Source organism: Schistocerca nitens, chromosome 1, assembly GCF_023898315.1.
Source record: "Schistocerca nitens isolate TAMUIC-IGC-003100 chromosome 1, iqSchNite1.1, whole genome shotgun sequence".
Taxonomy (NCBI): domain Eukaryota; kingdom Metazoa; phylum Arthropoda; class Insecta; order Orthoptera; family Acrididae; genus Schistocerca; species Schistocerca nitens.
In genome coordinates this window covers 837,438,864-837,462,584 of record NC_064614.1, presented here as the reverse complement: position 1 = coordinate 837,462,584, position 23,721 = coordinate 837,438,864, and the positions used below count along the sequence as shown (strand labels likewise).

The 23,721-nt window shown below is 41.9% G+C and overlaps 1 protein-coding gene and 1 non-coding gene across 2 annotated transcripts in view; both read left to right on the top strand.

Moving 5' to 3' along the window:
- The window catches only part of LOC126263157 (eIF-2-alpha kinase GCN2), a 322,298-nt gene that overhangs the window by 272,372 nt on the left and 26,205 nt on the right, over positions 1-23,721 (top strand). Inside the window, exons 23-25 of the mRNA XM_049960195.1 lie at positions 2,306-2,463; positions 20,275-20,521; positions 22,015-22,124. Of these exons, the coding sequence (XP_049816152.1) occupies positions 2,306-2,463; positions 20,275-20,521; positions 22,015-22,124 (515 nt within the window). The remainder of the gene's footprint in view (positions 1-2,305; positions 2,464-20,274; positions 20,522-22,014; positions 22,125-23,721) is intronic.
- Trnat-ugu (transfer RNA threonine (anticodon UGU)) lies at positions 22,458-22,532 on the top strand. The gene has a single exon. It is a non-coding gene; the product is annotated as a tRNA-Thr (tRNA).

The window sequence follows — 23,721 nt, the reverse complement described above, 5'->3', positions numbered from 1 at the left end:
GTTTCGGGATCGTAAGTAAAAAACCACGATTCATCGCAAGTAATAACATTTTGTAAGAAGGTGGGATCACTTTCAATGTTTTCCAGGATGTCAGAACAAATCATTCTTCGGCGTTCCTTCTGTTCATTTGTGAGACACTTTGGAACCATTTTTGAACACACTTTGTTCATGTTGAAACTTTCATGAAGAATCTGCCTAACACTTTCCTTGTCAACTCCTGTTAACTCAGACACTGCTCTGATTGTTAAACGGCGATCTTGTCGAACAAGTTTACTGATTTTTTCAATGTTTGCATCAGTTTTTGCTGACAATGGTCTGCCAGTGCGAGTGTCATCACTGGTGTCTTCGCGGCCATCTTTAAATCGTTTAAACCACTCAAACACTTGTGTTCGCGATAAACAATCATCGCCGTACACTTGTTGTAACATTACAAACGTTTCACTTGCAAATTTTCCTAGTTTGAAACAAAATTTGATGTTAACACGCTGTTCTTTCTGTACACTCAACATTTTCCGACGCACAGACAAAACATCAACTACTTAAAACAGACGCCACGGGCAGACTGAGTGCAGGAGGCAGATGAAACTCGAGCAGTAGGCGGAGCGAGAGTCACGTGACAGGCCACGCGACTTTCAGCCTTATTGCATTCGTTTTATTGTTTCACCAGTACTAGTCAGGTTTTTTTCTAGCCACACCTCGTACAGCTTGGACTGTTGTGTTTTTAAGAAGGCAGATTTGAGCGAGTTATAAGCATACGAAATGAAGTTTCTGCAATCAGCCTTGCAGCATACTAGAAGAGAGAAAATTAGGAATTAAGATGTCGGCGGAGAGATGCAAGACTGAGAGATTGAATACTGCACAATACATGCGGTTCAGCTATATGAAGAGGATGAAGGATAACCACCTGTTAATACAATACTTGGATAGAAATGTGCAGCGGAAAAGACCAACAGGATGACCCAGAATCAGCGTAAGGAAGACCTGAAGACTAGAGGAGAAAACTCAAAAACAGTATCAAAACAAGAAGAATATTGAGATAGCAAAATGGTGGCAAACTGTTCAGAACACCTTAACCGGCTTGCTGGAAGAACATGAAGATGATATGGACACTCAGAATTGTACAGTGTATTCCCTTTTTTAAAATTTTAGTCCAGAAGGGGAAGAACTAAAAGTACTTGAAATTGTTTTAATTATTACTTCAAATAATGTGCTTTTCAAACCAACCTTCGGGTTGATGACAGCTTTACCTGTGTTGGTGTTCTGCTCTAGCTTCGTTTCTAACTTCCCCTTTGACGTGTTTCTGATTTTATCCACATACACATAGTAATTTTAAAAAATCAGCCAACAGTTATATATCTCCACTATAGCAGATAGTTTTTTATTGCTGATAGAGGCTGAGATACTTGTAACTTCTGTTTGCATCTACATCACTACTCTGCATCCAGGTGCTAGACAGAAGGTTCACAGAATCATTTTCAGACAATTTCTTGATCATTCACTGTCAATTAGTATGTGGGAAAAATGAACATTCATGCAAGCTCTGATTTCTCTTATATTATTATGACGGTCATTTCTTCCTTATAGCTGATAATCAACTAATTATGTTTGCATTTGGAAGAGAAAATTGGTGATTGAAATTTTGTGAAAAGATCTTACGACAACAAACAAGTCAGTTTTTATTGATTGCCGCCCCAGCTTTTGTATCATATCTGTGATACTCTCTCCCCTATTTTGTGATAATACAAAATTAGTTGTTCTTTGAACTTTTTCGGTATCCTCTGTCAATCTTATCTGGTAACAATCCCACACCCCACAGCAATAATCTAGCAGAAAACAGACAAGTGTAGTATTGACAACCTGTTTAGTGGAATTGTTACATCTTCTAAGTTTCCTGCCAATAAATGCATTGTTTGGTTTACCTTCCCCACAGAATTTTCTGTGTGATGGTTCCAACTTAAGTTGTTTGTAATTTTAATCCCTCAGCATTTAGTTGAATCAACAACTTTGAATTATTCTCATGGCTATTATATTGCTTTTGTAACCTTCACATCTTATAAGGCATGTGCTGCATACTATTTCACTTTTTTGTGAAGTAGTTTTAAACTTCAAATTGTTTCATTCATTTTTAATGGTGGGTAAAAATAATGTTGTTGATGTTTCAGTAGTTCAACCATGAAGTTTAATTAAATAATTCCTATTAGTAATTTAGTGCCATATTAAAACTTAGAATTTTTGCCAAAAATAATTAAAAATATGATAATGTAACTTTCATTAAATATGTACTAGATTGTTTCTTACATTACAGTGTCCAATTGTGGTAGCACCTGGCCTTGTTTTTACTGTGCCCCAGTACTCGGGAATGACATGTCAATTTGTCTGTGAACTCAAGAAAAAACGTAGGAAAACTGGACTTGATGTTATTGCAGCTGGTGGGCGGTATGATGGCATGCTTGCCAAGTTCAGGTAAGAACTGTAGTACTTTTTATGTTGGGAAGAAAATAGCGTGTATTTGTTGGTGTGAAATACGACAGACTGAGGATAGAAAAGTGGAAGTTTTGAGCTATGTCTGGTATCCCAGCCCAGGGATTTCCAAAGCCTGCTGGAAGGGATGGAACTCAACTTCGGTTGCTAGGCAGCACAGCTACATTTGCAAGTGAAAATATTGCCACTTCCACATCGGCCACGCTGTGCTGCAAGGCTATGATCATCTTGTCAACCAAGTAGTGCTCATGGATGTACTGTAAAGTTAGCCATACCATGGCTCTGCCTTGTGTTGTTCTTTGTCTTCGGCTTTGCTATGTCTTGGTCTCTCTGTTTGGATTACTCAGTGGACTTGTTTGTTTCTTGTGCGGACTCCACATGTTTGCTTTTCATTGTTGTCAGCCTCTGTGGGTTCTTTGCTTCATTCCAGTCTTGTCAAATTCTTATTACAACAGTTGGTGATAAGCTAAAATGTTGTTATCATGCAGTGGACACAAAACTCGTGCAGCTCTTGGAACTACAGTAGCAGTTGCAACAGCAGTTTCTACAACAGCAACAATGCCAACAGCACCGGAATGATTTGCTCCATCAAGAAACTCAGCTCCTAAGATTCAACTGCAAAGTCAGGATATCCACCCGTACAGCCAGTAGTGATTTCCCGGACAGTGAGTCACCCACCCATGCTTCCGCCCTTTAACAATGCCAAAGAGAATTGAGACATATTTATAGTGACTGAAACAGCACTTCACAGCCTCTCGGGTCTCTGATAATGATTTCCAACAGTTGCTCTCCGTTTCTTAGTCTTCCCTGGGTTTTTTTCCCTCCTTATTCAAGAATTTAAAACCTCACATGCACACTCTTTAGTTCAACATAGAATGGTCCACTTGGCTCCCATTCCAGAAGTACACATTACAGCGCTCAGGCTGAACACCTGTACCTTCTTTCGAAATCATGCAGCACCTTGTAGCTCGATCGCAAGTAGCTGTGGTCTAGAAACCACATTGCACCCCTAGTGAGGGAAAGGAGGAAGGGAATACTTGTAAACCATTTCTCAGATGACTGCGGCATGATTCGTCAGTTTCTAGTGTGTCGATGGTCTCTGAGCAGCCAGTCACTCCCCTTTGACATGGACAGTGGGGTCTTCCTTGACATCCAGACTGCTTTGCAGCAAATACATGTGTGGATTGTCTGGATTGCTTGGCACACAGCACCTGTTGTGGAAAAGATGGGCATGTCTGAACCCATACCACAGATGTATCAAAAGACGGTTCAGGAATTTCAGGCAGTTGTTCCCCAGAGCCATCTTTTCACTACCAAGTCATTTATCGACCTTATAATCGTGAACAAAGATGTCTGTTTGCAGGTGGACACAGGAGCAACCATTTCCTTTGTGATCATTCAAACTAAAGCTCATCAAGGTCCCCCAGAATTGGCTGTGCCCTACCAAATATTTGTCGGGTATGGTGACAATTCCATTCCCCTTTGGGATCAATTCCCTGCTGCCTACAAAGAGGTCACACATCTGATAATGCACTTTGGTAATGATAGTCACAAAGCTGGAAACGTTTTTGATTGGATACCTATTTGTTGTTCGGATTCTCCATTAATGATCAGGTTCAAGTCATCTATACCACAATTATCTTCCCTTGACGACATTTGTGCCACTTTTGCATGTATATTTGAACCTGGGTTGGGGTGCTCTATGGATCCCGTGTTCATATTTCCTTGCTTCCAGACAGAGTGACCGGTTTCTGCTGGACATGCCCCTTTCTCGTCTCATAGCAGACAGCCATTCTGCTGAAATTCGAATGACTCCACGAGGCTGGGGTGACTGAAACTGTGCTTGGGCCACACTCCTGGTGTGGTGAAGAAACCAAATTGCTCCCTCTGGCTGTGTGAAGACTTTAAATTAACAATCAGTGCCCAGGCAAAATACAGCTTGGCCATCTGGGAAAGGCGTATCTGCAGCAACAAGAACTCCCTTGCCCAGTATGCTGAGGGTCTCACTAAGACCTTCACAGACAGGCACTATCCCCCAGACCTAATCAGCAGACAGATCTCTCCTGTCATTTTTCATCACACCCTCAATGCTGTCACCACCCCCAAGAACCAGCCACAAAGTAGTACCCCCTTCATCACTCATACCCACCCCAGACTTGAACAACTGAATCACATCCTTCACCAGGGCTTTGATTACGCATCATCATGCCCTGAAAAGAGGGACATACTACCCAAGGTACTTCCCATCTCTCCTTAAGTGGTGTTCCGTCACCCATCCAACCTCAACAACATCCGTTCCATCCCTATGCCACTCCCAATCCCAGTCCCTTGCCACAAGGGTCATATCCCTGTGGAAGACCCAGGTGCAAAAACCATCCAATCCATCCACCCAGCACTTCCTATTCCAGTCCTAACACAGGTTCATTCTACCCTATCAGGGACCGAGCCACTTGTGAAGGCAGCCATGTCATTTACCAGCTCTGCTGCTATCATTGCACAGCTTTTCATATTGGTATGACTGCCAGTGAGCTGTCCACAAGATGAACAGCTACCACACAAACTGTGACCAAGAGCAAAGTAGATCAGCTTGTCACACAAGATGCAGCTGAATGTAACGTTCTTGATTTCAATGGCTGCGTCACTACCCGAACCACCTGGATCTTTCCCTCCACCACCAACTTTTCTGAACTGCGCTGATGAGAGTTACCCTGACAACTCCCATAATTATCCCTGCCTCAGTCTACAGTAACGTACTGTCCCCACACCCTCCACCCAACAGCTTCCACCCCCTGTGTCATATCAGCTCCTCCCAATTCTTGTCTCCCACCATTTTTTACTTGGCACCCTCCGGCAACACACCTGTCCATCTTTCCCTGCTCCTCTCCCTTTTCACTCATTTTTCCCCATCTCCCTGCCCACAACCTCCTGACACTGCGCCTGTTGGCAGTCTAGTCCCTGCGCACTTTGTCAGGCAGCTCTCCTGCCCCCCCTCCACCCCCACCACCACCCATACACTGCTATCCCTTCCTCTTCCCCATCCCCTCCAGATTTCTGTTTACTTTCATCATGACAGTTGCATTCTATTCTGAGCTACTGGAGCTGGTGGTCATGTCTGCATGAGGTGTGCTTGCTTGTGTGAATGAATACTGTGTGTTTCTCTTTCTTTTTCTGATGAAGGGTGTGGCCGAAAGCTAATGTGTAAGTGTCTTTTAGTAGTGTCTGTCTGCAATTTAATGTGTCATCTTTACAGTAAGTAGCAATTTGTCTTTTCGTACATTGTTGTAGTTATCAGAGGAGAATATTTTTCTAAGATATACAGTGCTGATGCATTTTTCCAAAATCCAGCTGAACAAGGAATCACAATGCATGATCGTTCTAAACACTCCTTTTGACTTGCACAAATACAAACATTTGCCTTTTGAGGTCATTCCTGCTTCAGCAGTGTTCGAGAGTTACAGGGAACAGTTAACCACATTCATCCCTGCTTGCACTAATTATCTCAGTGAAGCAGTTGTCAGGGGTACTACACATCGGAATTATCTGTGGAACCTTTTCACCCTATTTACTGTGTTACCTGACGTTGGGTTAAAGTGCCACTTAGACAAATGCCTAACTTGGACACCTGCTAAATAAAGAAGGAATCCAACACATTCGCTGCAATGTCACACCTATTGACTCTCTCCTCTGTCTCCAAAACATTCAGGAACTGCTAGCTTTTTTTGGGAAAGCTGAATTGTTATTATTATCATCATCATCATCATCATCATCATCATCATTATTATTATTATTATTATTATTCTAAATTCATTTCACAAGCGTCCCTTATCACGTACCAACTAAATCAGTCGTAGAACAAAGGCATGCAGTAGACGTGAAGTGCCTGTGAGCACATTTTCACGCAGCTGAAGGGTATGCTGAACTTTGTGCATTGCCTTGCGCACTTGTTGCCAAGGGCTTTGTCACAGTGGTAACACTGGTTCCCGTTAGATCACTGATGTTAAGTACTGTTGGGCTTGTCTTGCACTTGGATGGGTCACCGTCCAGGTCTGCCCACTGCTGGTGGCAAGTGGGCTCACTCAGCCCTTGTGAGGCTAATTGAGGAGCTACTTGACTGACAAGTAGTGAAAACTGACAACGGCTCTGTACAGCACTGGTGCATTGCTGGCACATAGGAATGATGAAGTTATTGAAGAACTAATTGCCTTTGTGTCAAAGATGCTGACACCCACTCAAATGAACTGCTCGCAGGTAGTAAAAGAGCCCGTAGCAATTGTTTTTGCCATTAAGAAGCTCCGTGTCTACCTGTTTGGGATCAACTTACTTTTATTATGGGCCACAATCTGCTGGTATCTCTCTAGAGGTGCACTCCAGTCTTTACAGCGCAGCGCCTGCAGGCTTGGGCACTTCAGCTTCTACAATTTTATCATTAAATATGAGCTCACAGCACAACACACACAAGGATGCTACCCATGAGACCAGACCTAGACTTTAACCAGCAGGAAATCTAATGTTTCCACAGTGACAAACATTGAATGTTTTTCCTATTACGGCTGTTCGAATTGCAGCAGATACGCACCAGACACTATCTTACAGCAAGTCATGCACTGTTTTCCATGGTTGGCCTACATATTGGGTTAGTGCATTAGTTCATAGCATTTTCCGTAATTTTAATAAACGCAAAAGAGACACGTAGCAGAGTTTAGTCATCAATAATATATCCTTCACTATTTACAACAGCCTGCTAATGCAGTGGTAACTTTTTGATTCTGCTACTACAAAAATCACTTGGTTTTGAGGCAAAGAACTCATAAAGCGATTTTTGGAGCGCATTTTCATCTGGAAAAGAAGTTCTTTGCAGATTGTTCGATAGAGAGTGGAAAAGGTGAAAATGAGAGGGTGCAAGATCCGGTGAATAATTTACGTGTGGAATGATTTCTTACGCCAACTCGTGCATAGCATTTTTTTGTTCAGTCTAGCACAATGCGGACAGGTGTTATCATGGAGTAGCATCACTTCGCGTGGCCTTCCTAGTCACTTTTCTTGACTTGCATCTGCAGGGCGTCTCGGTTATTGACAGTAAATTTCAGCAGTGATGGAAGCAATTCATGGTACGCCATGCCATTGCTGTTCAACAAGATGTGTAACATTATATTTCGTTGATGTGCGCAGGTCTTTGTAGGGGGGGTTGCCACTTTATTTGGCTCAGTCATTCCTTCCTTTTCCTTATGTTAGCATAAAGGTACCATTTCTTGTCACCAGTGTTGACATGGGATAGGAACAATCAGTGTTGTTCCAAGTCAGTTGATGGCAAGCAAGCAGAGATGCACGTGTTGCCACCTGCTGATTTTTATGATTGTGGCGTAGAGCATGCAGTACCCACACCTGATTTTTGAATCTTCCCCATTGCAAGCAAATGTCACATGATGGCCAAATGATCACAGTTCACCACATTGCCAGTTCTTGACTACACTGATGTGGTTCATTGTGGATTAATGTGTTTAAATGATCTGTGTCAAAGCCCAGAGGTCTTCCTAAATGTGGAGAATCACTAAAGTCAAAATGACTCTCCTCAAAATGAGAAAACCATTTTCCTGCCGTGCTCTTGTCCAGTGTCATTATCCCCGTACACGATGTTTCTGGCTGCCTCCACTGCTTTCACTCCTCCATTGAACTCGAACAGAAGAATATGTCAGAGATGTTCTGGTTCCTCTGTTGGTACTCCATTTTCTAGTGTGCAGAGCTCCACTATTTCCAGATGACAAAATGACAATATGTGAACTCAGATAGCAACATTGTCAGCATGGTATCCACCACAGTAGATACCACTATTAACATGCTCATCCATCTTGTTGGACTATTGGTCCCAATTCACAGCGTAAGCTTTCAAACAATTGTGCCCCTCAAACATAATCACAGATATATTTAGTCTGCTGTTTCAACCATCCTCCAATGGTAAAGCAGACCGAATGGTGCGAACATTCAATTAGCAAATATTAAAGGCATTGGGAACCATTACCACCGCAGCAATGCTTACAATGTTCCTGAGCATGTTCAGGACCACTCCCATTCATGACCCTAGTGCAGTGGACTCCTTCTGCCTTCTGTAGGAAACAACCGCAAACTCTCCTCCACCTCCAAGCCCCACAGCCTCCGGGAACCCTGCATGTGGCATGCGAGGCGATATCTCCCATACACAACAGAGTGGGCATGCTCATATGGGCAAAAGACGTGTGGATGCTGGTTGCAGTGGTTAACACCCATGGGTGGCGCCTTACGAGAGCAGACACTCCAAGGTCATTTGGAGCACTGCCATGTATAACCATCTCTGTCCATGCCTATTGACTGCACGTTTGCCAATGGTCCATCCGGACCTGGAAAGCCCTCATTTGGCAGTGCCACAGCTGCATGGATATAACGTGCACTCCAGAACCCTAGCAGCAATTTCTGTGGACACAGGCAAGACAATGAGAACATAATTTTTAAAACGTTTGCTGTTTTGAAAAATGATTGATTTCTCACCTAATTACTATGACAGTGAAATCTTATGTATTGTTTGCTTGGGGCCTGAATAATGGTGGTTACATCATTGTGTCATGCACATAGTGTCAGTCAAAGCAGTTCAAGTAAGAGTAACAGACTATATTCTTGGCTGCTGATGATGTCTCCTGTAGAAGAAACAAAATGCTAGGTTGAAGATGTTTTAAAAGTTTCACAGACAATCTCAGTGAAGCACTTCTCAGTAGAAGTCAGCAAGAAGTAATGGAGAATGACATACTGCGGTGACAGAGAACAGAGAAAGTAACACACTATCATAGACGAAGCACACTGTGGCATCATAAAGAAGAAAGACAAGAGACAGCAGCAGAGAGGCAGTGTCACTGAAGAAGAGGAAGCAAGAGACATATGGACATGTATCAAGAAAACTCATGTAAAGGGAAAGAGACAGTGTAAATATATAAAATAATATTAGAGATCACACATCCGAGAATCTAATCATATAATGAGAAGGATTTAGATTCTAGTCGAGATAATACATCCTGAAAAGGCCTATGAGAAACTTAAATAACAGACACCATCAAGTGTGTGTGTCCTGTTGTAGTGCAAACAGCCGAATTGGGAGTGTTATGACAGCCAAAGAGTGTATTTTGATACAGCTGTGGAGCAGCTATGATTGTCTGGGTGAGCTTTTGGTCATGGGCACCATTATTGATGTGCAATGATTGGCAGTGCTCGAAGTATGAGAAATCCTGACTGCAGGTCACCTAGCTGGAGATGCGTGCCATATGGTGGGTTAAACCCGACCATGTGAGTTGACCAGGAAAGGTAGCCACCATGGCTGAACCAGCGGAATGAAGAAATATGAAATAAGAGAAACTCTGAATAAAAACTGAATCGAAACATTGACAGAGAACCCAGTCACATGGTTTTAAAGACAAAAATTAGACAAGTGCATGAGTGAAGATGCGCAGCTGCTATGGGATCTAGTTTATGATTTATTAAATGTTTTGGATATACAATCTTCAAAAATTGGTAACTTACTCAGACAAATGTATTGTCATTGGGTAGGGCTCGGTGAACCCTATCGATGTGTTCTAAGAGATTTTCTGTGAATATTAGAATTTCAGATTATGGGCTGGAATGCATATTCCGTGCATGGAAAAGTGAATTTTCTAGTAAATAAAACACAAAACAGTGAAAGTAGTGGCAACATTAGTAAACAGAAGCCATTAGAGCTGTAGGCCTGTAATTAGTTCAATTCTTTCATATCTATTAGTGATGTAATGATGCAAAATAGCATCCATATGAGCAAAAACTTTTTGTAAGAGAACAATTAGAGCACCATTAAAAAGCTAATAACATTTGCTCAAATTCCTGCGTAATATGTGTATATAGCATTAAATGGAAAATCCATGATGGAATAATGAATGACAGTATTGTGAAAAGAATAGATTGCTATTCACCATATAGTAGAAATGTTGAATCACAGTTAGACACAACAAGAAGATTGCTAAACAAGTAAGCTTTTGGTCAAAAAGCCTTCTTCTGAATTAGACAAAACATACACATACTCAAGCAAATGCAAGACTCGCCCACATGCCTACTCTCTCCGATTGCTGAAACTAGTTGCAAGCAACTGTGAGTGATGGGAGAAGCAATGCGATAAGGAGACCTGAAGGGGGAGGGATAGCATAGTAGGGCTGGGGAGCAGTAAAGTGATCACATTCTGAGCTGAGGTGCAAAGGGGGTACAACAGCTAGGTGCAGCTGGGAGGTTAGGTAGAGGTCAGAGGGGGTGGGGCAGAGGGGGGGGGAGGGGGAGATTGGTAAAGGAGGGAAGTGAAAAGACTGTTTGTGCACTGATGAAGGGGTAGGTGGATAAAGGACAATGATCACTGAAGATTGAGGCTAGCAGGGTTACAGGAACATAGGATATATTGCAGGGAATGTTCCCGCCTGCATAGTTCAGAAAAGCTGGTGTTGTTAGGAAGGATCTGGATGGCACAGACTGTGAACCAGTCATTACAATGGAGAATGTTTTGGGGCAGTGTGCTCAGCAACTGGGTAGTCCATTTGTTTCTTGGCCACAGTTTGTCGGTGGCCATACACGTGGATAGACAGTTTGTTGGCTGTCATGCCCACTTAGAACGCAGTACAGTAATTGCAGCTTGGCTTGTAGTCACATGACTGGTTTCACAGGTAGCCCTTCCTTTGGTTTGGTAGGTTGTACTTGTGACCGGACTGGAGTAGATAGTGGTGAGGGGTTTATTACAGGGATTTGAGCCACAGGGTAAGGGTTGGGAGCAGGGTCATGTAGGAAAGGATGAAGACATAATTCATGTTTGGAGGGTGCAGAATATCAATAGGAGAGGATAGTTGGTAGGACATTCCTCATTTCAGGTGTGATGAAAAGTTGTTAAAACCCTGACACAGAATGTGATTCACTTTCTTCAGTCCTGGGTGGTAATGAGTCTGTGAGGGGAATGCTTTTCTGTGGCTGGACAGTGGGTTTTTGGGAGATAGTGTGTTACTGGAGAGATAAGGCATCAGAGATCTTTTTCTGTACCCCCCAAGGTTAGGAGGGCAGTTGCGGTCTTTGAAAGCCTCAATGAGACCCTGGGTATAGTTTGAGAGGGACTGCTCATCACTACAGATGCGACATCCGTGGGTGGCTAAGCTGTGTGGATGGGACTTCTTGGAATGGAATGAGTGACAGCTGTCGAAGTGGAGGTATTGCTGGTGGTTGGTAAGTTTGATATGGACAGAGGTACTGACGTAGCCATTTTTGAGGTGTAGGTCAACATTGAGGAAGATAACTTGTTTGGTTGATGACTACCAGATGAAGCAAATGGGAAGGAAGTGTTGAGATTGTGGAGGAATGTGGATAGAGTGTCCTCATCCTTGATCCAGATCACTAAGATGTCATCAGTGAATCTGAACCAGGTGAGGGGTTTGGGATTCTGAGTGTTTAGGAAGGATTCCTCTACATGGCCCATGACTAGGTTGGCAAAGGATGCTGTAGCATGGATTTGTTTGTAGGTGATGCCTTCAAAGGAGAAAAAATGTGGGTGAAGATACAGTTGCTCATGGTGACTAGCAAGGAGGTTGTAGGTTTGGAATCCGTTGGGCTTTTGGAAAGATACTGTTCAATAGCCGCAAGGCCATGGACATTAGGGAATTAGTGTAAAGGAAGGTGGCATCAATAGTGGTGAGCAGGGCACCGTGTGCTAAAGGAACAGGAACTGTGGAGAATTGGTGGAGCAAATGGTTGGTATCTTTTATATATGAAGGCAGACTGTAGGTAGTAGGCTGAAGGTGTTGATCTATGAGAGCAGTGATTCTCTCAGTGGGGGCACAGTAACCGGCCACAGTGGGGCGTCCTGGGTGATTGGGTTTATGGTCTTTTAGGAACCATGTAGAAGGTAGGAGTGCGGCAAGTGTTATTTGGGGGGGGGGGGGGTAGGATTGGGCCTAAGGATTTGAGGAGAGATTTGTAATCCTGCTAGATCTTGATATTAGAGTTGCTGTGGCAGGTTCTGAATTTGACAGATGGCGGAGTCCTTCTGCCAGGTAATCCTTGCATTTCAAAACAACAGTGATGCAGTCTTTGTCAGCAGGTAGATTTATAAGGTTAGGATTAGTTTTTAGATGGTGGAATGCGGTTCTTTCTGCGGAAGTAAGGTTAGCTTGCATGTTGAGGGATTTGGGGAATGATGGTGGGGCAAGTTTCAAGGTTAAGAAATTCTGGAAAGTTAGCAGGGGGTGATTTGGTGGCAATGGGGGTCAGTCACAATTGGATGGAGAAGTTAGCTGAGTCAGGCAGGATTCTACATTGGTCTTTGGTCGAGTCTAATTGGCAGGATTGGTGGTGAAAAAGTGTTTCCACAGTAGGGACCAAGAGAAGGAGAGAAGGTCTTTAGCAAGTCCAGCATGTCTGAATTTGGGATTGAGGCAGAACGTTTGGCCTGTGGGAAGGACTGCTACTTCTGCGGAATAGATTGGAGAGTTTTTTGAGGTTACATTGTGCATGCTGCTCTAGTTCCTATAGGGAATTTGGGATTGCACAGCAGGAGAATTTTGCGGATGGGGATGAGGTATTGCAAGCTGATCTGGACCTGACTGATATGGGTTTGCAGGATTATGTTGATAAGGGTTAGGGACTGACAGAATCTGAACAGGTGGCAGTCATTCTGGAAGGAGGGGTTGCAGCCGGAGATGGGTAATTTGATGGTAATGTCATTTGGGGAGATTCCATGAGCCAAGCAACAATGCAGGAACAGTATGTGGGGCTGGTTTCTGGCAGGGTATAAGGGAACTTTGCTGTATTGGCACAGTAGCACAGATGGAAGGTGTGAGGATCCATGATGGAGGGTAAAAACATGTAAAAATATGTAAATATCATTGAAATATGTGCAAAAATATTCACATAAATACAATAAAGTACATGGGACAAGTTACTGTAAGGATGGAAAGTATGAAGTATGGTTAAACAAGATGAAACGTGGAGGAATTTGAAAACGAATTTAAATTGACAAGAAGACACAGTAAGATCAAAGACCTGGGTTGCAGGTATGTGGGCTGATTGTATGGAGCAGGCAGACAACAGATGTGACTCAATTAGATGAGATTGGTGTGTGGGAACTGGAATAAGAGAGGAGAAAGAGTGGCGGATGGGGAGGTCTAGATAGGATGAGGTATAAGTTTGTGTGGCACAGGAAGTTATGGAAAATAACACATGAAAATGTACGGGAGAGATGCAGGAAGAGTGATCAATTTGAAGATCTAAGACTGTGATATCGGCAGGAGCAATGTGGGACGTGAGATGCTGCATCAACATTCAGTGCGGTCATGTAGCCATGTGTCGTGTGCGGACAAAACGATTAATACAGTGTCACTCGTAAATAAGAACATATGGTGCAGCTTAGAAGTCTACTGAAGTACTTTAAATAATTTTTGTATATTTTTTTAAGGTGAAGTGAGCACATGATGCTGTTCGATGTACTTAGGTTCTCGCATTGACAAATTTTATTTTAATAATAATCTGTTGTGAATAGTGTGGGAGAATGTTTCTTTTAACTTTTCTGTAATAAATTCAGGTTGTGAAAAATTAGAAGTGTATATTATTTCAATGCAAATTCCTGCCTGCGTATGTAATAAATATGTGACATACAGTCAGGCAGCAGTAGCTGACCGCGACAGACGCAGCAACAGATAAGTAACCGAATTTGTCATTTAAGAGTTCCTAACCAGGAGCGAATTTTGTTATATCATCTGTGTGCTTTAATACTTTAGTTTCTTGAGTTTCTGCATGTAAATTTAACATCTAATAGCTACACTTCACGCGTTTTCATTTGCATCAGAAAGTAAACCGATTTTGTGAATATTTCAAGTTCCAAATCAGGGTCAAATTATTTAGTTTCACCTGAGTGCTTCGGTAGTTAGGTTTTTGAATATCTGCATTCGTGTGTTTTCATCAGGTTCTACAGTAGAGTTGCACAGCACAAGCTGATAGTCCGTTTATCTGCATAGCTTAGTTTTCCATGACCTTTAGTATGGACAGGGACTGTGATTGTTGTGTGCAGATGCGAGCCGAGTTGGTGACACATCGCTCTCAGTTTCAGACTGTGATGGCTTTGGTTATACAGCTTGAGGCTGCAGTGGATGGGCACCACTGTTGTGGGCCGGCCGTGGGGATCCAACGGACGTCCAGCACGTTTGAGTCCTCCGATCGGTCCTCACCAGTGGCCAACCCAATTACTGCTCGCATTGAGGCTGACCCCTCACCACCTGTGGCCGAGTGGGAGGTCGCCCCAGGGCGAAGCAGGTGACAAAAGACTTCCCAGGCGGGTGCACATAAGGCCTTCCCGGTTTGTCTGACAAACATGTTACAGGTGCTGTCTGTGGCTGACACTGTCGCTGAGCCAGATGCTGTCACCTGTCCTGTTTCAGAGGAAACCACTCAGCCTGCAAGATCCGGGCAATCGCAGAGGGTGGGATTATTGGTAGTTTGGAGCTCCAACGTTAAGCGCGTTATGGGACCCCTTAGGGACTTGGCTGACAAGTAGGGTAAGAAATCCAATGTGCACTCCGTGTGCATGCCGGGTGGAGCCATTCCAGATGTGGAAAGGGTCCTCCCAGATGCCATGAAGAGCACCGGGTGCAGCCAACTGCAGGTGGTGGCTCACATCGGAACCAATGATGTGTGTCACTTTGGATCAGATGATATTCTCTCTGGTTTCGAGCGACTAACAGAAGTAGTAAAGGCTGCCAGTCTTGCTTGCAAGATGAAAGCAGAGCTGACCATTTGCAGCGTAGTCGACAGGATCGATTGCGGACCTCTGGTACAGAGCCAAGTGGAGGGTCTGAATCGGGCTCAGACGGTTCTGCGACCGTGTAGGCTGCAGATTCCTCGACTTGCGCCAAAGGATGGTTGGGTTTCGGGTTCCGCTGAATAGGTCAGGTGTCCACTATACGCAGGAGGTGGCTACATGGGTAGCAGGAGCTGTGTGGTGTGGACTGGGCGGTTTTTTAGGTTAGAGGGTCTCAGGAAAACACAAGAAGGGCTTCAGTCACAAAGGGTGCAGGCTGAACACAGGAAGAACGTAGATACAGGAACCATTGGTATAACAGTTGTAAATTTTTGTAGCTGTGTTGGGAAAGTACCAGAGCTCCAATCGCTAATAGAAAGCACTGGTGCTCAAATCGTTATAGGCACTGAAAGCTGGCTAAAGTCGGATATAAGCTCAGCCAAAATTTTTGCGAAGAACCTAACGGTGTTCCGAAAGGATAGGCTAAACACGGTTGGCGGAGGCTTGTTTGTTGCTGTCAGAAGTAGTTTAACTTTTCACGAAATTGAAGTAGATACTTCCTGGGAGTTAGTATGGGCAGAGGTCATTGTTGGCAACTGGAATAAAATAATAATTGGATCCTTTTACCGACCTCCCAATTCAGATGATACAGTTGCTGAAAGGTTCAAAGAAAACTTGAGTTTCATTTCAAACACGTACCTGAATCATATGATAATAGTTGGTGGTGACTTTAATTTACCCTCGATATGTTGGCGAAAAAACATGTTTAATTCCGGAGGTACGCATAAAGTATCACCCGAAATTGTGCTAAATGCATTCTCTGAAAATTATCTCGAGCAATTAGTTCATGAGCCCATGCAAATAGTAAATGGTTGTGAAAACACACTTGACCCCTTAGCAACAAATAATCCTGAGTTAATAAAAGCATCTAAACCGATTCAGGGATTAGTGAACACAGGGCTGTCGTAGCAAGATTGAATATTGTAATCCTCCAATCCTTGAAAAATAAGCAAAAAATATACCTATTCAAAAAAGCAGATAAAAATTCACTTGACGCCTTCCTGAGAGACAATCTCCACTCATTCCAAATTAATAATATAAGTGTAGACCAGCTGTGGCTTAAATTCAAAGAAATAGTATCGGCAGCAATTGAGAGATTTATACCAAATAAATTAACAAACAACGGAGCTGATCCTCTTTGGTACACAAAATGGGTAAGAACACTCTTGCAGAAACAACAAAACAAACATGCCAAGTTCAAACAGACGCAAAATCCCCAAGATTGGCGATCTTTTACAGAAGCTCGAAATTTAGCACGGACTTCAATGCGACATGCTTATAACAGTTTCCACTACGAAACTTTGTCTCAAAACCTGGCAGAAAATCCAAAGCGATTCTGTTCATATGTGAAGTATGTTAGCGGCAAGAAACAATCAATGCCTTCTCTGCACGATAACAATGGAGATACTATCGAAGACAGTGCTGCCAAAGCAGAGTTACTAAACACAGCCTTCCGAAATGCCTTCACAGAAGACGACGAAGTAAATATTCCAGAATTCGAATCGAGAACAGCTGCCAGCATGAGTAACGTAGAAGTAAATATCCTTGGAGTAGTGAAGCAACTTAAATCACTTAATAAAAGCAAGTCTTCTGGTCCAGACTGTATACCAATTAGGTTCCTTTCGGAGCATGCTGATGCATTAGCTCCGCACTTAACAATCGTATACAACTGTTCGCTCAATGAAAGATCCATACCCAAAGACTGGAAAGTTGCACAGGTCACACCAATATTCAAGAAAGGTAGTAGGAATAATCCACTCAATTACAGGCCCATATCGTTAACGTTGATATGCAGCAGGAATTTATAACATATATTGTGTTCGAATGTAATGAATTACCTTGAAGAAAACAGTCTATTGACACACAGTCAACATGGGTTTAGAAAACATCGTTCTTGTGAAACACGACTAGCTCTTTATTCACATTAAGTGCTGAGTGCTATTGACCAGGGATTTCAGATCGATTCGGTATTTCTGGACTTCCGGAAGGCTTTTGACACTGTACCACACAAGTGGCACGTAGTGTGTGCTTATGGAATATCGTCTCAATTATGTGACTAGATCTGTGATTTCCTGTCAGAGAGGTCACAGTCCGTTGTAACTGACGGAAAGTAATCGAGTAAAACAGAAGTGATTTCTGGTGTTCCCCAAGGTAGTGTTATAGGCCCTTTGCTGTTCCTCATCTACATAAACTATTTGGGAGACAATTTGAGCAGCGGTCTTCGATTTTTTGCAGATGATGCTGTTGTTTATCGACTAATAAAGTCGTCAGAAGATCAAAGAAACTGCAAAACGATTTAGAAGAAGTATCGGAATGGTGCAAAAAGTGGCAGTTGACCTTAAATAACGAAAAGTGTGAGGTCATCCACATGAGTGCTAAAAGGAACGCGTTAAACTTCGGTTACACGATAAATCAATCTAATCTAAAAGCCGTAAATTCAACTAAATACCTAGGTATTACAATTACGAACAATTTAAATTGGAAGGAACACATAGAAAATGTTGTGGGGAAGGCTAACCGAAGACTGCATTTCATTGGCAGGACACTCAGAAAATGTACCAGACCTACTAAGGAGACTGCCTACACTACGCTTGTCCATCCTCTTTTAGAATACTGTTGTGCGGTGTAGGATCCTTACCAGATAGGACTGACTGAGTACATCGAAAAAGTTCAAAGAAAGGCAGCACATTTTGATTGTATCGCGAAATATGGGAGAGTGTCACAGGAATGATACAGGATTTGGGATGGACATCATTAAAAGAAAGACGTTTTTCGTTGCGACAGAATCTTCTCATGAAATTCCAATCACCAACTTTCTCCTCCGAATGTGAAAATAGGGAGCAACAAAGATAAAATAAGGGAAATCAGAGCTCGTACGGAAAGATGTAGGCGTTTATTCTTTCCGCGCGCTATACAAGAGTGAAATAATAGAGAATTGTGAAGGTGGTTCAATGAACCCTCTGCCAGGCACGTAAATCTGATTTGCAGAGTATCGATGTAGATGTAGATTTGGGTTAATGTAATAGATGTATAGGTTGGGTTGCCTGGCCCCTGGACAGTGACATAGCCAATATTTTAAAATCTAACTATACTTTAGGCGGCCAATTATTCAATTTTTCTATTTGTGCAAATGCACATGGGGGTCTCACAAGTCAATCTTCGGTGGAAACAACAGTGGTTATCTTCACCATTAGTCATTTATTCTTCTGATAACAAGCAGCAAGAAGACCAGTGAGGCCATTACATTTAAACAAACATTTTTCCTCCCAAATATTATCACAGTAGTGTCACATAATGAAATATACTAAATTTAGAAAGTGAAATGAGAACAACTGGGAAAATAAAAATAGATACAAAGATGTAAATGAAAACAGGATATCGATGCCGTATCAAGGTTTTGAGCCCTCCCAGTAATTTAAGAAAATTATTAGTTGTATTATTATTTGTAGAATCACAAAATTATGTTAGAATTTTTTATTTTCCTTGTTTGATGATAGTTACCTTTTAAAATACATTCAGTACTGAATTAAAACAAATGATTATTACGGTAGTAAGCAGATTAACTGAAAACAAGTGGTGTGAATTACGATAGTGTTATGGTGCTGCAGGCACACTTAGAGAATTTGTCCCAGTGTGCGAACCTGTAGGTAAAGTCTGGCACCAGCAGGCCAGTGGACTATTTTATATGACTATATTTTATTCGTTTACTTTAGTCTCTTTGTGTATTGTGAATTACGTTTGCAATTGATAAATTTGTTACCAAAAAGGCGGACTTGGAAGTTGATGATACTGCAAGTCATCAGTTGCTTCGTCGTTTTCAGGCGAGAACCATTCACAGCTGAAACCTGGACAATCTGGTAAGGGAAAATCATTTAGAAGTCTTGGTTGATCAAATATACATGGCTAGAATATGAAGCATCTACTGAAAAAGCTTTTTGCAAAATCTGCAAGTTAAAACCTGCTGTTTACATACTTTCTGGCTGAAAGATTAGGCATACTGTATTAACTAGGCATACTGTATTAACTTTATTAACTGTATTAAAGCATTAACTTTGAGATATTGTTTTTACTTAATGAGCCCTGAGCCTCATTCAGAGTAAGCTTAAATTAGCTCTTTCACTTATTAATCAAAGTGCTTTTACTGTGTGACAGCAATATTTTATGTTTTATTTTTTTAATGATAGTTTAGGATTTATTTAAATATAATTTCAGGCTTTTCAGAGCTATAAATTCACTGCTGTTTAATAGTTTATAAGCATGATTATTACTGTAAATTAAATTAGTTTTTTTACGAAAATACCATGCGTGTTCATGTTTTGTTTCTTTTTTGAAAGCCAAAAAATGTGTCAGGCTTGTCAAGTTTCCCAGGGTGTTGAGTTATCAAGAGTCCTGTTTACAGGTTTCTAATGTTGATCATATGACCCAAAAATTCTTGAAAAAGTTTAAAACTCACTATTTTTCATCTAAAATCTAGAAAATTTCCAGGGGCAGGACCCCCTCAGTATGCCCCCCCCACCCCCCGCCCCGCCCCCCAAATATCTTTTATAAGTCGGTGCCCCTGGTCATTAGTTTTGTTTATTTGTTCCTGTCTGTTATCTTATAATTTAATAAAAGAATTCTTAAATGTGGCTACTGGGCAAGAATAGACAAAGTTACGGTTTAAAGAAACAATCTACAACACAGCTTGTCAAGAACGTTCACATCAGTGAACATTCCAGTGTAGAATGAAATTTCATTTAAATTTTGTGGTTTATTTTCTTACTTTTGAATTAGCAAATATTCTGCTAAAGATATACTTTTGAGAGTGTTTTCTTCTTTAGTTTGATTATTTGTTGATAAAGCTAATGTAAAGTTTTCAGTATGTGATGAGAACATTACATTTAAGGCACACTCTGCATTTACAATGTGTGTTTCTTTCTTGGCTGTAGGCACACACTTGAGCTGACAGGATTGGCAACACGCGGAATGACTCAATCAGCTGCTGGTGTAAGCATCTCGCTGGATAAAATAGTGTTAGCCTTGCAAGAGGCTCGAGCTGTCCTGTCTGGAGCAGCTAGTACAGTAGATGTAGTTGTTTGCTCCCTAGGACAACGCTTCCTCTTCAAGCAGAAAGCTAGTATTGCCAAAGAACTTTGGGCTCATGGTGTGCAAACATTACTTCTTGATAGCATGCAGGTAATATATTAGTTTCTTAAAATATCAAAAATTTCTCCTCAAAAATTATAATCATACTGAATAATCACTGTAAGAAACATTTCAACCATTCTGTAATTAATTTCAGGTACATGTTAGGACTTGCACATAATATTGAAACCATTTTAGCCACCCATTCAACACTGTTGCCTCAAACATTTTTTCCTAAATTCTAACCAACTACGATTCTTTCTTTCGGTAACAGCGCAGAGATGGAAATGGATCATTGATTGTGAAATCAAGCAGCAACCACAGTTACTTGTTAGAGAAAAGCTCAGTGTACCTATTTGAGTATCTTTAATCATCTGTATTATGAGAGAACATTGGCTCTTCTTATATCAACAGTACATCATAGATTTTTGAATCAGTAGAACATTCCAAGTGATAAAGAAGTAGCTCATTCCAGTTTTTAAGAAGAGAACAGATGCGTAAAATTACAGGCCTGTATCATCAAATTCAATGAGTTCTTCTCCTACATGATGATTATTTTGGAGAGCAACCAAACTGTATATTCAAGATTTCTGAAAGTACTAATAATGGGAAATTCAGCTCACTCTTTTCATTCACAATATCTGGGAGGCAGTAAATAGCGGAGCCAAAGTTTTTCTTTCCTTTCAAAGAGCCTTCAATAAATTTCTCAATGGTAATAAGCAGAATATGTGCCTTCAGAGCTGAGTAAACTTTGCACTCCATTTATCATTCCATTAATGAGTAGAGATACATGTAACTTGCTAATTAATGTAGGTAGCTCTCTGAAACTATTCAATAGTGACTTGGCTGCATCGTTAGAAAATCATTGTTGAATCTACAAAAAATCTTGTAGTTTGTCAGTGCTTTGTGCAAAGACTGGTGACTAACTTTTTACAGAAAGAAATCTAATGTATTGTGCACAAATGAGCCAAAAATATCCTGATGTTGTTTGATGACATTGCCATTGGAATCAGGCAAAATTATCTCAAATATCTAGAGATATTCATTTGTAACAATGTAAGGTGAGAGCACTGTATAAATTTAGTTGTGGGCAAGATAATGACAGGCTGATTCATTGGATGAAGCCTAAGGAAATGTAATTTACCTGCAAGAAGAATGACTTCTTAAGCCTCTGGTTGTTGAGCATTTTTTCATCAGTCTGAGACTGCCAAGTTGAACTTAAAGAAAAGTAGGCAGGGATTATTCAAAGAACAACTGCACAATTTGTTTTGGACTTGTCTGGTCTGTGCTAGTTAGCCACAGAAATAAAGAAATACTCACCAAAGTAAGTGGGAGAAAGTGATGGAAATAATCATGATATTGCAATAACTGCCACAAGAAACTTAGGAAGAATGATTTGTGGATAGCTTTGATGGCAGGTAATTGGAAAAAGTTAAATGAAAATAATTAATTTAAAAAAAAAATTAATTGTAATCCCATTTGTTTCTTCTTTATTTCTTTTTGCTTTTTCTTATTGGATAAAAACTAAAACATTTGTTCTGCAGACCCTGGAAGAGGTTCAAGATTACTGCCGAGAGATGTCTGTGCCCCACTTTATAATGCTAAAAGACTGTGAAGTGGAATCAGTCAGAGTCCGAAGCTGGGAAAAAGACAGGTGAGAACATCATTTCATGCATATGAAGCTGGTATCTGTACAGATACTATTGTGATATTGCAGCTCTTGAAGAATGAAGTTATAATGAATTCTAGACCTTTTGATGCTTACAGGCATTGATAAATCTTCATATAGATAAGGCTTACTGGCTAATGATCGTCTTCAGTGCAGATGCACTCACATTGCCTGGACTCTTACGGGAATTGGTAGAGTGACTGCTGCAAGTAATGAGTATGGTGGGCAAGGGCACTACAAATTTAGTGCGTGGACAAAAAGTTCGAAAGTGTGGGGAGTGTGACAGAGAGAAGTCCCTACAGTCACACTATCATCTGTGTCCTCGGTGACTCAATTGGATAGAGCATCTGCCTTGTAAGCAGGAGGTCCCGGGTTCGAGTCCCGGTCAGGGCACACATTTTTCAACTGTACCTGTTGATATTTATCAACACCTGTAAGCAGCAAAAGGTCTAGATCTCATTATAACTTCATTTGATGCAGCTGAATTAGTGCAAATTTGTAATTTAATCTAATAATATAAGATATACATGTATAGAAAGTGAAACTCTATCCATTTTTTTAATGTGCCTGCTTCCAATTTTTATTTAAAATTTTGTGTCACTTCATTCCTTTCGCATGTGAGTTATAGTTCCTCCTGAGTCCAGGAGAATGGGGTCCCACAAGGCTCTGTCTTGAGTGCCTGCCTCTTTTTAGTTGCTATCAATGGGCTAACTGTAGCTGTGGGAACGTCCGTATCGACTTCTTTGTATGCTGATGACTTCTGCCTGTACTACAGCTCCACTGGCATTGCGGTTGCTGAACGGCAACTACAGGACGCTTTCCACAGGGTGCAGTCTTGGGCCGTCTGCACGGCTTCCAGTTCTCGGCCGCCGAGGCTTGCATCATACATTTCTGCCAGTGTCGCACTGTTCGCCCTGAGCCATGGCTTTATCTTGATGACGAACATCTTGCCTTGTTGGAGGCACATCGGTTTTTGGGCTTGCTTTTTAATACCCGATTGACTTGGCTCTCTCATATTTGGTAGCTTAAAAAACGTGCTGGCGCCATCTTAACGCTCTTCATTGCTTGAGTCACATCAGCTAGGGTGCCGATCGGTCTACCATTCTCCGACTGTATCACTCATTGATTCAGTCCCGTCTCGATTATGGGAGCCTGGCTTATGGTTCGGCATCACCTTCTGCATTGCGGTTGCTTGATCCCATCCTTCACTGTGGGATCCGACTCACCGCTGGAGCTTTCTGCACGAGCCCTGTCGCCAGCCTACTTGTGGAGGCTGGTGTCCCTCCATTGTGAATCTGGTGCCAATGACTGCTGGCTGCTTATGCTGCGCATGTTTTTAGCTTGCCTGCGCATCCCAATTACCGCCTCCTGTTCCCCAACTTGGTCATCCACCTTCTGGAATGGTGACCCTGGTCAGGGTGTCTGATAGTGATTTGCGTCCGGTCTCAGGGCTCGAGTTTTTCCCTCTCCCGCCTCCTATCCAGGCTATGCCTGTATACACCTGTGGTGTGTGCCCCGTCCAAGCCTTCAGCTGGATATGGTGCAAGTTTCGAAAGACTCGGTCCCTCCTGATGCCCTCCGC